This window comes from Vanacampus margaritifer, chromosome 4 (genome assembly GCF_051991255.1).
Source record: "Vanacampus margaritifer isolate UIUO_Vmar chromosome 4, RoL_Vmar_1.0, whole genome shotgun sequence".
In the NCBI taxonomy this organism is placed as follows: domain Eukaryota; kingdom Metazoa; phylum Chordata; class Actinopteri; order Syngnathiformes; family Syngnathidae; genus Vanacampus; species Vanacampus margaritifer.
Window position 1 is genome coordinate 26,403,272 of NC_135435.1, and position 16,032 is coordinate 26,419,303.

A 16,032-nucleotide genomic window follows, 5' to 3' on the forward strand; every position below is an offset into this window, starting at 1 on the left:
GGCCAGACAACATATCCTGCTCTTCCTAAATGTCTTGGTAAACCGAATAATTAGGATTCAGGGGGGAGCCTTAACTCTTGCCTGATTATTTATTGATCAAGTGGGTATATCAATACTTTTGCCCCACTGCTGTAGGTCTAGTTAAACACTCTCAAGCCTTGGTCCGAGCAGTTATCCGTTGGCGACTTCCGCTTGACTTGTAGTGTCAGCTCTTGGGATTAAATGAACTACTGGGAGATGACACACACTTCACATCTTTCAGCCTTGCTTTACAGCTTCCACAGAGGCAGGTATTGAGAAGCTATTTGACTTCAAAGGACTGGTGAGGGAGCATGTCACTGAAAGGCGGCGTGAGAAGAAACTTAACCTGAGAGCACTTTGATCATGTTCGCCGCTTGACTGCTTTAAGGCTTAACGGTGTTAAGACAAAAATAAAAACGGTTGATAGGAGGTGATAGCGAACTTAGATGTTATAATATAGGAGTGTAGGAATTAATATATCTTATAGAGAGAGACCAATATGGTTTTTCAAGGGCCGATGCCGATTATTAGTCGTCAAGGACTCCGATTGCCGATATTTGGAGCCGATATTCACTTTTACTAAATGGAAAAGTATTGTCTTTAAAATAAAAATAATAATACAAACTTCAGCTCTTAACTTTGCCAATGTTTTGATCATATTTTATTGAACAGCCTTTCAGATTAGTAAAATGTAGTTGTTGTTTTTATCTTAGACAATACAAACAAAAGTGGCATCAGTATGTCTTAAAAAGTTCATTGAAAATTTAAAAACGTAAATAGCTCCATATTGTTTTCTACAGTAAATAAAGTTTTCAAAATATTTGACATTTTCACTTTCAAACAAAAACAGAAGGTGCAGAGTGCCCAGGGTAAGCATCATATCCAAGAAAGTTAACCTAATATTTAAATCTATAGTTCCCTGAAGTTAACACAAATTTAAATGGATCCTTAATCAGCCGTCAGATGTATTTAAAAAAAATTGTAAAAAAAAAATTAAAAAGGCAGATGCCGATATTCCTGAAAATCAGCACCGATAATTAGCCCAACCGAAAATCGGTCAATCCCTTAAACTCCTATTCCCCATAAATTATGAATCATTCTTTGTTGCAGAAAATAATTGGTAATATTTTTTTACACCCCTGCCTGCTCCTCCAAGATGACTGGCCTTCAATTCAGCAGCAACATGCTGGATGCTAGAAGTTAAAAGGCAATTTACTGATACCATTATTGCCAATTTTCACATTAGCTCTGAGTGTGTTTCCTTACAAATATGTGTTTATGAGGCGCCGCACACACATCGAGTAGGGAAGCTGTTATGAGGGTAAATGTCATAACGCCAAAGAATGGAATTTCAAAATGAGTCTCTGCTTTTAAACGTGGCAAGTCACGGTCTAATTAAGTTGTTCTTTTTTTTTTCCAAATACCACCTGCAATTTTGGGGAGCAGAAAGTGGCGGCGACGCCCGTGATCGAAGGCTTACTTTGCTTAATTTTGCAGTCTGCTCTATCTTGTCTTGTTGCTCTCTACTCTCCCTATATCCTTATTTATTTGTCAGAGTTTGTGTTCAGGGACGTTCCTTGTCATTCGTCAGCGTGCCCATAAAACACACTGTCATGACTGACTGGCCACGCTCCAAACTCATTACCGATTGGCTGACAGAGCGGCCTGTTCTGTTCTGCTCCGCTGTGTTTGACTCCTATTTGCCAGACATCTCGTGCTGGGGAAACTTTAAATGCAGTGGTGTCTGCGCTCCCGCCATACCTTTCCCGTCTCCCTCTCAAGGTCACATGAATATGGATTCACCCTCTCCTGCCAGCACGCACATACTGATGATGAAGTCTAAGGTCTACTCAGAGGGATTATTATTCAGAATGTAGGTCTGATTTGGTCACTGATTGACTGTTCTAACTATGAAAGCAAATGGGAGCGGGCAGTGAAGAGCGGACTGTGGCGGAGGTCGTGGGGGCGGACTCGGGGTAAATAAGGATGATGAAGGAGAAGGGAACGAGATGAAAAGAATGGATAATGATTGTGAAACCGGCGGCGTTGGGGCGAGCTCGGTCTTGCGGCTTGGTGGGGGTGGACGACATGTATGAGGAAAGTGACAGAGACTTGGAGATTGAAAAAGACAACGTACAGTGTTATTGAGTTTCTGTTGTGGTTGATCAGCTATAACCGTGTCATCATATTGTGTTGGCCGTAAGCCTGCTGCAGCAATTCAGTGTGTCTATTGTCTGGCGTGTGCTTCCATGTTTGTGTGTTTCCATCCCAACAAACGGTGTCAAGTAAATCGATGTGTACATTCACTTTGCTTCCCATTACTTAAGTGCCTCCCACTTCTCTTTGCTACTCCATCATGTGCGTTTCCCACAGACTAACAATTTTAATGGTATGTTTCTGTGCTTGTAATTTGATTGTGTCCCTTTGCTTGCATTCATCTAACAATCTTGAATGACTACGTTTACATGCAGTCAATATTCGGGTTGAGGTCAAAATTCCGATTTCTGTAAAAATCGGGATAACCTGTTTACGTGCTTGAGTTACTCCTGTATACGTGGTCATCGTGCCCAATTGGAATACACCGTTTGAAAGTGCAACGTACGGATTTTGTCATTTGCAAATAGACATCACTTCTACTTTTTTTATTTTATTTTATTTTTCCCCGGAGAGCTCAGTATTGTTCATTTGGTAATTTTACCGATTTGACATGTCAATACTTTTAAATTTCTACTTTTAATAAGACATTTATGTAACTCAGTCACCACGCTAAATAAAGTAGTCAGTGTCCTCTTCACTGTAAAGATGTGGTTCTTAGCTTTGTCATCATGTTTAACTCTGCTTGAGTTTTTCTAGTGCGCTGCACGCCAAAATCACATAATTTATATACACGCATATATGCTTTATAGATAAACACTGCTGCATTTTTGCCGTAGCAAATAATGTGAAAACGCTGTGAAGAAATCAACGAGAGTCGTTACTGTACGATAAAAACAATGATTCTTTAATAAAATGAAAAAGAAGACTAGAGCATGCGCACAAGGCAAACCAATGCCTCGTTCAATCGCGGTATTCCAAATACGATTATATGAACAAGAATTCCGGTTACGAAAGGGGTAATACTTATTCGGGTTTTTACAGTAACTGGGTTTTCCCACGTTTTTACATGGCCTTTCAAAACCCGAATATTGCCAATAGAGTTTTTAACATCTTGTTACATAGGAACTTAATCCTACCGTTCTGCTCACTGTTTTGTTTTATATCTGCCCTCCCCTCCTCACAGAAAACAAGACGGCAACTTTACTTCGGTCTCGCTCTCGGCTAAATGTAAATGCCAGTTCTGTGGCGGTCAAGGCTCCGCCCACCAAGGAGTCCGACAACCAAGCGGCTTCAACAGCACCTGCCAAAGCTGCTTTGTGCTTAGATACAGGACACAAGTATAGGAACACCCCAGGCCATACTTATGCGCCAGAGAGAGAACAAGTGCTGGTGAGGAAAGACCCGAAAAATGCCGAGATCAAGAAAAGGGATGAAGGGGAGCCTCTGGCCTCGCAGACATCGTCTACTGCTGCTGTGGTCTCCAGCGCTACTGGGGAGTCTGATTTGGAAGCTCTGTTAGCAAAACTGCGGGCCCTGTAGTGGTCAGGCCCTCCAGTCGAAATTAGGTTTAGCACATGACTGTTTTCAACACTGTTGCTTTATAATTTGGACAGAAGTATAAAATGTGTTAGTATCATCTAAAGAATGAAATATTTGATGAAGCTACACAGAATTAGACTTATATTAATCGATACCAAATTTGCATACGCTGCTTGAAAGTTCTGTATATCAATTTGACACATGTAGAGCACAATCAACTAGTAACACTTTGGTTTACAAAATGGATTCAAGGGGGAAACAAAGTCTCTGTGCGGCTAATTTGTAAATATTAAGCAGTGGAATCTGACCTTTGATAGTCTAGTTTTTGTACCGGTGTCCAAAAACATTTATTTAAATCAAACATGTAATACCGCTCCGCACTTTCTAATATACGCTTCTAATTCAAATGTTTACTTTTATAAAATAAAAAAAAAAATCTGTATTTATCTTAGGTTTACGTGTATTTGTCTTATCTCATATGTTTGCCAGCAAGCTCTGTAAAGGATTTAGCACTTTATTACATTTGGACATTTTTCATCTTCAACCTGTTTCATTCACATTTGTTTTGGCTTTGTGTACATGAACAAACCTCCATAGTGACACACTCAAAAAAAAAAGAATGTCCTGCCCCAAGACACTCCAGTTATTTTAAAAGGCCGATTAAATTATGTTCCAATAAATCCAATGCAAATAAAAAGCATGTCCATTTTGTAATGATAGCAACTATTTTGGTATGAAATCCTAAAAGATGATGAGAAAATGCTTTGTTAGTAAAATTGAGCTCAAATTACACGTATTTGCTTTTATCAGTTAAAGCCGAACTAATTAATTCACTTGCAACCTCAAAGCTTAGACTATATTTTCATAATGTTCTGTATTGTATTTTCTATTTACCAAAAAAAAAGGTGTTTTCTACTTACTTTAAAACTTGCTATGTATTTTTTTTAGGTACATTATTAGATTTTATTTTTATTTTATTTTTTTCAGGTGAAATTTGGTTGAATTTGTTTGTAGTGCGGGGAACATTTATAACCAAACAGTACAAATTAAAGTCTTACAATACCATTTATATTTTGTTAATAAAAATGTTAATTGCTGCATACTAAATCCTGACATTGTATGGTGACTTTTATATACCAATTTGCAATAAAATAGTTGGCTGTGTGACAGATGCGGTGATTGGTGCGTTTTTTTTTTTTTCCTGCAAAAAACTAACCCCCCCTTTTGATGGAAGTGTAGAACTGCCAATGTATTTACAATACGTTTGAATGTACTCTCAACTGCTTTTGAACATATTTGGCGGCTAAAAACATTTATTTAATATTTTCCCATAATGCCAAACCTAAATAATGCACTGCAGAGTGCATACAATAATAAATCATAAAAAAGTAAATAAATGTTGTTTTTTATTAACTTAATTTTTAAACCTATTGGTATAATATGGGCCAAATGCTCAGCTTCCATAAGTAGGAAAATATGCTTTAGCATAAGTACATTCGAACATAAGAATACGTACCAACCTATTTGTGACTATCTTTGAACGTACTTTTGAGTATGTTCAAACGTATTTAAATACCTTAACGGTTCAAATTTGGATTGTGTTGAGTACTCAACCAAAATTCTCCAAACATCAACATAGAGTTCTAGAGTTTACGTGCCACAACACAATCAATACACAGTGTTCATATTTTTCTTCAAAGAAGGTTGAACAAGGAGTAACCAAAATGGTCAAAACATTATTATTTTAACTTGAGCATGACTTTTTTTCAAAGAGAATGTCACATGAAAATGCCATCTGGTCTTTTTATTGAGGTGAGCCTGAAAAAGTATTAATTCAATATTGCACATTCTCCTTTAATGCCTTAAGGTGTTTAGGACAAAATGTGATTTATTGTGACTAATATCCATCCCACTTTGCATTAGTATCTGTATGTGCTTGTTCCTTTGAGTTTGGCAGACCGTTTTGCCACTGAAAAAAAGTCCGCAAATTGAGACAGAGAGCACACGGGGGCTGGATTCTGTTACACTTGGGGAGCCTTCATTACTCACAGGTCTGTGCTTCAGCCATGAGGTTCATCTATAGGCCTAATAAAGTAGAACAAAACATATTGTGAAGCAGATTGCAGTCTGGGCCTCTTTGATTGGAAATGAAGTAAAAACGCATCTGAGGATTTCTACAGAAGGTGGGAAATACAAAGCAGATCAGATTTGTCACTTTTTCTTTCCCCTTGAGTCAAAGAGTGAACACGGAGCTGTATTTATAATAGCCTCGGCACATCAAGCTGTGCAATTTTACGCCACACAATTTATTCTTCTAATTTTCCAGTCCTCTGACGGAATCATTTGTCATCTACTGTTGATAGTGTCAGTTACATTGTAGAGGAGGCAAAAAGCAGGAAAGATGAAGCCATCCGTTGCTTTGTCCTTCATAGCATGTTTGTACACTTATGATTTATCTTGCCACAAACAATTTAGAAGATGCAGTTGGATGCTTGTTTAGTTCAAATCCTGAAAGTGTCATTCTTATTCCGAGTCCACAAAAACCCAGAGGCCATTACCATCTTGCAGTAGGTACAAAGAGTGTAGTCAGTCTGGGAAGGAAGTCAAACGTAAGTGGTGGATTTGGACTCTGGAGACTGACTCAGGTCTGAGACTTCTCTTCTTTATGCTACAAGAAAACTTCCCCAATACGCAAATTCTAGTTATATAAAGAAACTCATATCTTACCGCTCACTTTGTAAGCTCCCCAGGCCCCCCAATTCTGTCTTTTCACTGCTAATACGATATTTACCAAGGGTTTTCTGGATATTTAAAATCACGCATGGGTTGCCAACTATCTCACGGGTGAAGGAGGTGGAAAAAAAATAAGAAAGGAAAATGCTGCAGAATGTAGATTAGAATTAAGGTTCACAACATCTTATTTTAATGGTGAAGTGATGTTTTAGCGTTGTGAGCTGTTTCTTTGAAAAAAGTAATGTTTGCAAAGTCTTTGCTCTTTTGTCTTGTTTGCACTCTGTAATTCACATCTATCTTCAAAATACAAAGCAAATGCGGCAAACGTAAGCAAACTGACAAGTTAATTAGATCATTAAAAAATATCTGCTTTTAAACGTCTCAAGAAAAATATTATTTGTGGCAAATTGGTTCGTTATCTTATCTGACGTTTGCTAAGAAGACTTCACAGAGCTCACAGACATTTGATACACTGGTTCAAGACAGCACAAAATATTTGTTTATAATAATTTTTTTTGTGCCCCCCACTAGTCTAAACATGTATTCTGCTTAATATTGCGTTTGCAGCCATTTTACCACCTACTGTCGACTGAAATGGACACCTGCTAAGGGCTCGACCGGTAACGAACAATCACGGCTCACCTGTTGTCTGAGTTTGGTCATGTGATATTCGTAAGATGAGTGATTGGTCATTACCTGAGCCCCCAGCAACTGTGATGTCATTTTCAGTCGACCGCAAGTGACAAAATGGCCGCCCCCTGAGATGGAGGATAAGTCGATTTTGCTGAGTTATTCATATTCCACAAACGCGGTATTAGTCAGAATGCTGTCTTTAGACTAGTGGGGCCGCATAGAACATATTATTGTAAAAAAATATATATATATATAACTAAATGAGTACTAAAAGTGAATATTCAAGAGAGTGTAAGGGCTTATAACAATAACATCATGCACTAAGTGCTGATTTTTTGTGTGCAACAATGTTTGAACAAGCAGTGCACACATAGGTCTGAACATTGATGTTTCTTTTCTTTTTTTCTTTCAACCTCATTTCCATTTCACTTGCAAGTATTTTTAACAGAGCACTTATGTCTCATTTTTTTTTCTTCCTTCCAAATGCAGCCATGGAAACCTCTAAGTGATGTCAGAAGCTGTCATTATACTTAAGGATCATGGAGATGCAACAGTCAATTAAATGGCACGCTTTTCATTCTTGATCTCAATTATTTCCATTCATGTTTGCTTCCCAACACTTTGTCATATTGCTTGGTTGTCATGTCACTGAGAGGCAGGCAGGATTTGGACTTAGGAAGTGGATGATCTCATTTCCAGTCCTGCTCCGGACCAAATTAATATGACAACTAGTCTTTGGAGCAACTGTTCCCCACTACTGTCGAGGTGCCCTAGTCCAGTCCTGAATGGCCATTATCATTCAAACAACTCAATTTTTGTGTGTGTGAAACCTACTGGCAACTTATTGGATGTGCTCAGGTGCCAAAATTATCAACATCCTGAAAGTTCTGATCCTATAACAGCCTCTGTTGTTATTTTAACCCTGGAGAACCCACGGGGTCAAATTTGGCCCCTATAAATTCTGCTACTCAAATAACAAAGACCTTTTTTTTTTTTTTTTTTTTTTCAAATTTAACTTCAAAAGTCCAGAGTGCCACTCCTGACCCCTGCATGGGGCCATCTAGTGGATGAATATTGCACTTACATGAGCCAGAGTGGTGGTGACAAGATGGATGGCAACATGCTGTTTTGTTGAGCTGGAAATCAATCCAAACAAAACCATCTTCTCAGCAAACCATCAAATGGTAAAATTTAGTTTTTTTTGTTAATCTATTTCATATCACGTTGCAGAATTCCTAGGAGTATGTTTTATATATATATTTTTTTTTTGATAAATTAGCAACTCTGAGCTAGTTTAAAAAAAAAAGGTTAAAATTGAAAAAACATATTTTGGTGTTCAGTGAACTTATAGCAGTCATTTAATGTATAATTCATAATTTTCCAAAGAAGGAAAGGGTTCTTGGGTTCTCCAGGGTTAAAAAACCCACACAAAAAAACATGTGAGAACAAGCTGATGTTCCTCCTCTTGGTATTGACTCGCAATCACATCCTGTCTTTGTTTCATATAAAAGCAGATCTAATGATTTTGATTCTTAACATCAGCTGTAAGAGACCGGATCCCCACATTCCTAAAAAGCCGAGAAGACATTTATTCCCGCGCCCAGCCGATACTCTCCTGACAGTGTCTCGGCGTTTACTCCTCTGAAAGAAGAATTGTTGTAATTGCTCAGTGCGTCAATGCCAGAATCCTCTGCTCTTCTCAAAACTTTTGCTCCCGACATCTAATAAATTGGATTTCTGAGAGACTGAGCTGTGTGTGTGTGTGTGTTTTTCTTTTCTAGCTCTACTACCAAAGAGTTTTTTTTTTCTTTACTTCTGAGATATAAAGCTGCAACAAAGTGTATGACTTGGTGCCAGATTCCCACTGATCTCGCGGCACTGAAACAGGGGATCCTCGACATGGGGCTCCGATTCACAATGCGACTGTTGGTAAACTAATAATGTCACGGGGACCAGTCATGCTCTTTTCTCTCTGTAGTGCAAAGATCAAGCTGATAAGCCGCCGACTCCTGGCTATTATCCCTTCTTGTTCCTTGTACCTGTTTGCACGGTACTTGCCTTCTCTCTTGTGAAACAGGCCTAGCGCCATCTGTTCCGGCAGTTGTATTTGTGTGTGTCGCCCGTCTTTGATCACAGTTGCGTTACGTACGCCAGCGAAAATGTTTGGCCTCCTTCATTTGTCTCTTTGTTTCTCTGCCCTGCTGTGATGTTTGTTGATGTTTTCTTGTTACGGACGTCAATCAGCAAAACGTTAAATAGCATTTTAAAAAATAAAAAGGAGAATAACTCTCTGTGTTCAGAAGAAACATCACACCAAATTTGGCGATCACAAAAAAAATATCACGCCGGATTTTGAATAATTCCCTTAGACATCCTGTAGGCTGAACTTTAATTATGTTCACTGACTTAATGTTGCAGCGTGAAGATTTACTTTCTTCTTTTTGTTTTCAGCCATTTTTTTTATTTGGCTGCCCATGGCATGTTAATAATAACTAGCTTAATCCGTCCGTCCGTCCGTCTTCTTCCGCTTATCCGGGGTCGGGTCGCGGGGGCAGCAGCTTTAGCAGGGAAGCCCAGACTTCCCTCTCCCCAGCCACTTCAGCCAGCTCATCCGACGGGACCCCAAGGCGTTCCCAGGACAGCCGAGAGACATAGTCTCTCCAGCGTGTCCTGGGTCGTCCCCGGGGCCTCCTGCCGGTAGGACATGCCCGGAACACCTCCCCAGGGAGGCGTCCAGGAGGCATCCGAACCAGATGCCCGAGCCTAACTAGCTTAATCAATTTCTTAATAAAAAAATTATAAAATTATAAAAACTATAGAAACCATCCATCCATTTTCTACCACTTAAAATATAGCAACGTGGAATCATATTGAATGAGGTGGAATGTTGTTGAAATAGAAGAATTACATCAAATGGGATTGGTCTCAATGATATTGAATCTAGAATGGTCAAGGTAGTGGTGAAATGCATGCATTCATGTGGAATGATATTGAATGATATTTAGTTATATGGAATTAGGTGAAATGCTTTTGGTGAAAAATGTGACAGTTACCATAACTCATTCAAACCCAAAAACGTATAAATACCTTTTTAATACATTGTCCTGCACTCCCAAAATCGTATTTATACATTTTTTTGTGTTTTTTTATGCAAGAGCATACAGAAGGCTTTGATACAGCTTCTGACAGAAGTTGCTTAAAGCAATGGTAGTTATTACAAAAAAAACGACCAGCCGGTGGCAGTAGAGTATAAGAGATCAGCCAGAGCCATGTTGCAACACGCTCCTTTTCCCAGTGTTATAACAGGTTTGTGAATAATGATGAAACTTAGCTATATTCTAATGTTAATTGCCGCAAAACGGAAACAGATACAAATATATGATGATGATGGATGAAAGAAGAGACTAATCTTTCTTTTAGGAGGTTCCATGTTTTTATAGCAATAGAGCAGAATATTCTGTGGACCTTGCAAAATCAGTCAAAATCCAGTAAAACAGCTGGGAGCGAAGCGGGTTTGCGTTAAAGTACGTCCCACCTCTGCCAAAGGTGTGACTCATTGCAGTAAAACAATAGCACACTTAAAATGTGAGCATACCTTCTTTTAGAGAATGTGTTATAACAGTGAGTGTGCACTGCTTCATCTAACATGTCACAGATTGAAGGACATGTGCTTTTTTTTTCTGTATGAAATGATTCCAGCAATAGTACTTTAATTGGAATACTGTGCATGTGATGGAATACATGTTTGGAGGTTCATCAAAAGAAAGCGGGTGTGCCTGTCGTTCTACATCAGAGGTGCCCACAGATTGCGCCACACAGCGTGAGTGAGACACTTTAATGCATTTGATTATGACGTAAACGCAATTACAAGCAAATATTCAAACCTCAATCAGAGTCAGACTCCGTTTCACAAATGGCTTACCGTATAAAAGCCACCATGAAACATTACAGAATGCGTGACTTGATCAAGCGGCGTGCGGGGGGGTTAGTGGGCATCCAGAGAGGGATGTAAGATTAGTGATTTTGAATATCCAGCAGTAATACATACATACAGTCACTGATGGTGTAGTGCATAGGCATATGGGCATTTACTATAATAATACTCACGGTTTGGCACCACAAATTCATTTAATCAAAGATTATTATTATTTTCAAAATATTAATTCACTTTTTATTTTTAGTGGGGGGGTTGTATTGAAAGTTTATTAGCATTTTTTGTAGATTTTTTTATTTTTACGCTTTAGCAATATATTTCAATGAGCATCAATTATATACCTTTCCCCCGTGAATAGTGGCGATCCACTGCATAATTTTACGGTGTAATATCACCGATCACCACTAGATGGCAGACAGGGATGAGTTATTACTGCCCTATAATACAGCATATGAGTAGGCCTACTATTTTTTTGCGGATTTGTAATGACATGCAGGACAGAGTCCTCACTAATACTGAATTTTTTATTTTTTTATTTTTATTTTTTCTGGAGAGCTCAGTATTTTTCATTCGGCAATTTTACCGATTTGACATGTCATCATCATTGCTCTCCCTTTTTTATTTTTATTTTTTGTGTGTGGGTGATTATGTGTGTGTGTGTATTCATTAGTTCACCTAAAACCTATTTAAAAAAAATCCCATACCGTTCACCTAAACCGAACACTTCCAGCCAGAGTCGTGAGGCCGTCAGGAGACCCGAGGAAGGACCAAAGAAAAGAAAGGAAAGTGAAATCCAGCACCGACCAGTCACCACCCACCAGGCCACCAACCAGAGTCCTTATAATAGTCCTAATAATACTGAAATTTTTAGTGAGTTGACATCTGGGGGGGGAATCCACAAGATGAGGTCTTCCAGTTAATGTTGGTTTGCTGTTCAGCGTTTTGTGCCACCCTTGAATGGCCATGTTATGCAAGAGAATCCTTCGCACTTTGGATGTGAATCTCAGTATGTGGTTATTTTGTTGTTTGATTCAAACCCTGTTATTCTTTTGGGATAGTGAATCTTTTAAAGATGTACAGCATGTATTTCGCACATAAGCATGTATTTTCTTCATATCAGTTTCCCATCGTGCATTCGCCTGACTTTGGTTGCCTGCGTCTTTATGTGCCTTGCAACTGACTTGCAATCAGTTCAATGTGCCGTCTGCCTTTCACCCGAAATCAGCTGGGAGAGGCTCCTCAAGCAGCCCACTACTCGGAATAGGATGGAGTGGTATTGGAGATGGCTGGATGGATGTATTGATAAATAAAATTTTGGAGGCTCGCAGCAGTACAGGAGCAGTGGTTTTCCCTTTCCGTCAAAGAAAATGTTGCCCACAGCCGCCCCTCCTGCGGACAGTGCTGTCCATCACACCAGCACGCTGCATCAATCATTCAAAAGCAACAAATAGAAGTGAAACTCATAATTTTTTCAGTTTTTGTGCATCCTCGAGTCATGTCAGTGAATCGCTACCGAACGGGGAAACTACATTTTACGCGTGTTACTATTTTTTATACTAATATTAAATTACAAAGACATCATTAAGCGGGTCTCACAAAGGGAACTATACTTTATATAAATAAATAATTGCTTAAGAACCATTGGCTTGAGTGGTTAGAATGCAGCCATTTGTTTTTCTTTTTGCGTGTGTGTGCACATGCTTGCGTGCGTGCATGTGTGTCAGCAAGCTGATAAACCAAAGGCTTGTTGTTTGCTTTTCAAATGCTTGTCATAAGCAATCAAATGTGACTTTTGGGAGGAATAAACAAGAAGATCCCATCTAATTTCTGATATGTGACTGATAGTGGCCTTTAGTACTGAGAATTTGAAAGTTGTTAGCCCGATATTGATTCAAACTTCCTTTGTTTCCAGAATTGGTCACAAAGATTACTTTGAATTTGGATGGCTTTCAATAATGTGTCAAGGCAATTTGTCTTGTTCTCCACTAAGACATTTACAATGCTTCCAAAGTGCCCACACTGTACATGCATGCTGGGAAATTCCTGTTCTGGCACATACCAAAGGCATTTCATTAGATCGAATCAATGTGGAAACGCTTCCAACGTTCATATAATCCAAAATATTGCGATCTGCGGAACATATTATAAACAAGTACGGATTAAAAAACAAAAAACTTTTTAGGGTGATTTTGGCAGTGAGTGCATTATACACGAATGTGTGTTATTCACAGGATTTTAAGGTAGAACATCTAGTATTACTAGCCATGAGCTTAATAACTTTTGGCCATAATATGACATGAAAATGTATCCAGTCCTTTTTGGAAATACAGTGAAAATAGTTGTCTAGCTTTTAGAGGTGGAGAACTTCTGCGTGAGTATATTTGTACGTTTTTTTGGTGCATCAACAAGGTTTTGAGCAATTAATGACCAAATGTAGCCGAGGAAAGCCAGCAGCTAACCTCGTTGGCCGAGGGCTACACAGTCCTTGATTATTTGTGCACTGCTAAGGACTGTGGCAGAGTTCCATGTGTGTCTACCACTGGGGGGGTCGGCCACCCTGCGGCAACTCCTGCCAGCGCAAATGTTATGGTAAACTGCCAACAATTGTGCCCCTGCTTCTGAAACAACTAAACAGCTCTGTTTGCTTTCCACGGCCTCCACCAGCAGGCTCTCAAATAAGAAAAGGCAGCTGCATATCTTCAAATTAGAGTGCTGGCATTTCCTTTTTGCGCTGACTGGTGCACCTGCTGAGAGATTAGGGGATAAAGTCTTTTTAAAATAGCAACAAATAAAAGTGAGTCCAACTGGTTAGCCATATAGACAAATGACAGCATTAGAAGGGAATTTAACCCAAGGTATGAAAACTTTGTTAGATTAGATCTTAAAATAGTTTTGCCCAAAAAAAAAAATATATATATATATTTTACCTAAATCATCTTTCCTCATGTTTCAAAATGGTTGAATTTTTTGAAAAATCCTGAAAAAAAAATTTTCCTGAAAGATCTGAAAAAATGACTTATTTTAAGGTGTTGATATTTTAAATATGCAACAATTACTGTTTACTTAAAGGGATACTTGACTCATTGAGCCATTTTCAGCAGTAAACCGTTAATATTTTGTCAATTAATAACTTTAAAAACAAATGTTGCCATTTGCTGTTGACTGAAGATGACATCATCTGTGCTGAGAAAGCGGGTAGCGACCAATCGTGGCACAATTTGCTGACCAAACCCAGAAAACAGTTGAGTATCCCTTTAAAGTTTTATATCACACCAACAGAGATGTAAATGGCATCCAAGCCTCTGATTCTGTAATTTCTTAATCAGTTGTATATTATTTGGCCACGTAGCCTTTACTACTTTTTTATTATGGAAATGCAAAAATCCTGAAATGAAATATACAACTTGATGGAAATTAGGGAGACAAAAGCCTTCTCAGTAGAGTTCCACTGAGGACAACCTTCTGTTCATGCACATTTCATGATGTTTGCAGCATGACAGTCAAATTTAATCCACACAAAGCAAGTGCATGTGGCCGTGAATTCAATGTGTTCTTGCCCCTCAAACAGTATTTGAAAGCATCATTATTTTTGCGGAAACGTGAGCCATTGTTTTTTTTAGTTTTTTTTTTATAGCGTGGTGTGTTTTTCAGTTTGAGTTGATACTTGTTGTTGAGAGTCGTTCAATTGGCAGCTGCAGTTGGAGAGGAAGCGACAGTGGCACCCCAACAAAGTGGCTGCTGCACATGCAGTGTGTGCACGCGCGCACACGTTCGACACACATTCTCCTGTTATCCTGTAAGCACTGTTTCTCAAACATTTCCAGACAAATGAAACACTGAAAAACCAATGGAACAGCAGACAACCTAATTTTCATTCCATTTCATTTGTGTTCACAAAATAATAATAATAAGGATTCAGGGCCCCTTTGAAATCAACTTTTATCCAAGAAACACTCTAAATACACTTCACCATCATTTTTGGGGTTTTTCTATCACTGCATTGTTTTATTGAAATAAAAAAAAATTATATTAAAGATAAAAGTGAATTTTCATGATTTGGGATTTTGCCATTTATCTCACCAGAATTAACCCAAATGTGCACTTCTCCACATTCAGAACCACAACAAAAATCTGGAGTAAGCTTTCATTATCATCATTTCAGTGAAATGATCACAAATTCAACCTTGACCCAGAGCAAAAAAGAAGAATCTCACACACTACTTGGACGTTCCGACAGACAACCAGTGTCAACCACACTTTTAGAAACCCTCCTCTACAAAATTCGTACTATTAATTCACTTTATTTTCCATCTTCCATGCACACATCATTCCCTGAAGGCTCCAGACAACGTGACAGCCACTTAACATGAGAGTGAGTCCCATCCAAGAACAAGATCAACTAATATTGTTTGTGATTCCTCCCTCTCATGATTATGTATTTTTGTTCAGTTGGAGGCAATATTTAATGCATACGCACACACACATATGTTGCATTTTTAATGCACATGTTCAGCAAATTGCATTCGTGTCGAAGAAGAAGACGCTGATATGTTTGCCTGATGAATAAATTAAGATTAAAATAAAGTTTAAGGCCAAAAGCTACAGATGTCGGGCAAATAAACAGCTTGTCTCATCTCATTTGCAGATCATGGAACGCGTTTTAAAAATCCCTTTGGTCTAGGGGCTTCAGTGCTCTGCATTGTAAATCGACGGTGAATAAATGACTTCACGCTTCACATGTAAGCTCATGTCAAGCCTGCCAACATTTTCATGTCAACAAAATTTGGGAAAAGCTGGACACTCATTTTGGATGGATGAGTTTATATAAGCATTGGCGTTGTTGCGGTTAGGACGCTGACTCCCATCACGCAACTCAATATTTATTGAGCACTTTAAAAACAACCACCGTTGTTTTCTTGAGATGGAACCCAGGGGCAACGGGTACAATGAAAACAGCAGAGCCCCCAGAATTGAACCCTGAGGAACACCAAGCATTCCATTATACGTGAATTCCTATTGCACTTATTTGTCCGACCTTTACTTGGCATAGCGAGTATAAAGGATTTAAATAATAA

The 16,032-nt window shown here is 38.7% G+C and overlaps 1 protein-coding gene across 3 annotated transcripts in view; it reads left to right on the forward strand.

Annotated features, from left to right (window-relative positions):
• LOC144050856 (protein diaphanous homolog 3-like) overlaps window positions 1-4,828 on the forward strand; it is a 70,780-nt gene extending 65,952 nt beyond the window's left edge. For all 3 annotated transcript variants that reach the window (XM_077564484.1, XM_077564486.1, XM_077564485.1), the window contains one exon: window positions 3,302-4,828. In XM_077564484.1, the coding sequence (XP_077420610.1) occupies window positions 3,302-3,657 (356 nt within the window). In that variant the 3' untranslated portion in view covers window positions 3,658-4,828. The remainder of the gene's footprint in view (window positions 1-3,301) is intronic.
• Window positions 4,829-16,032: the final 11,204 nt, after the last annotated feature.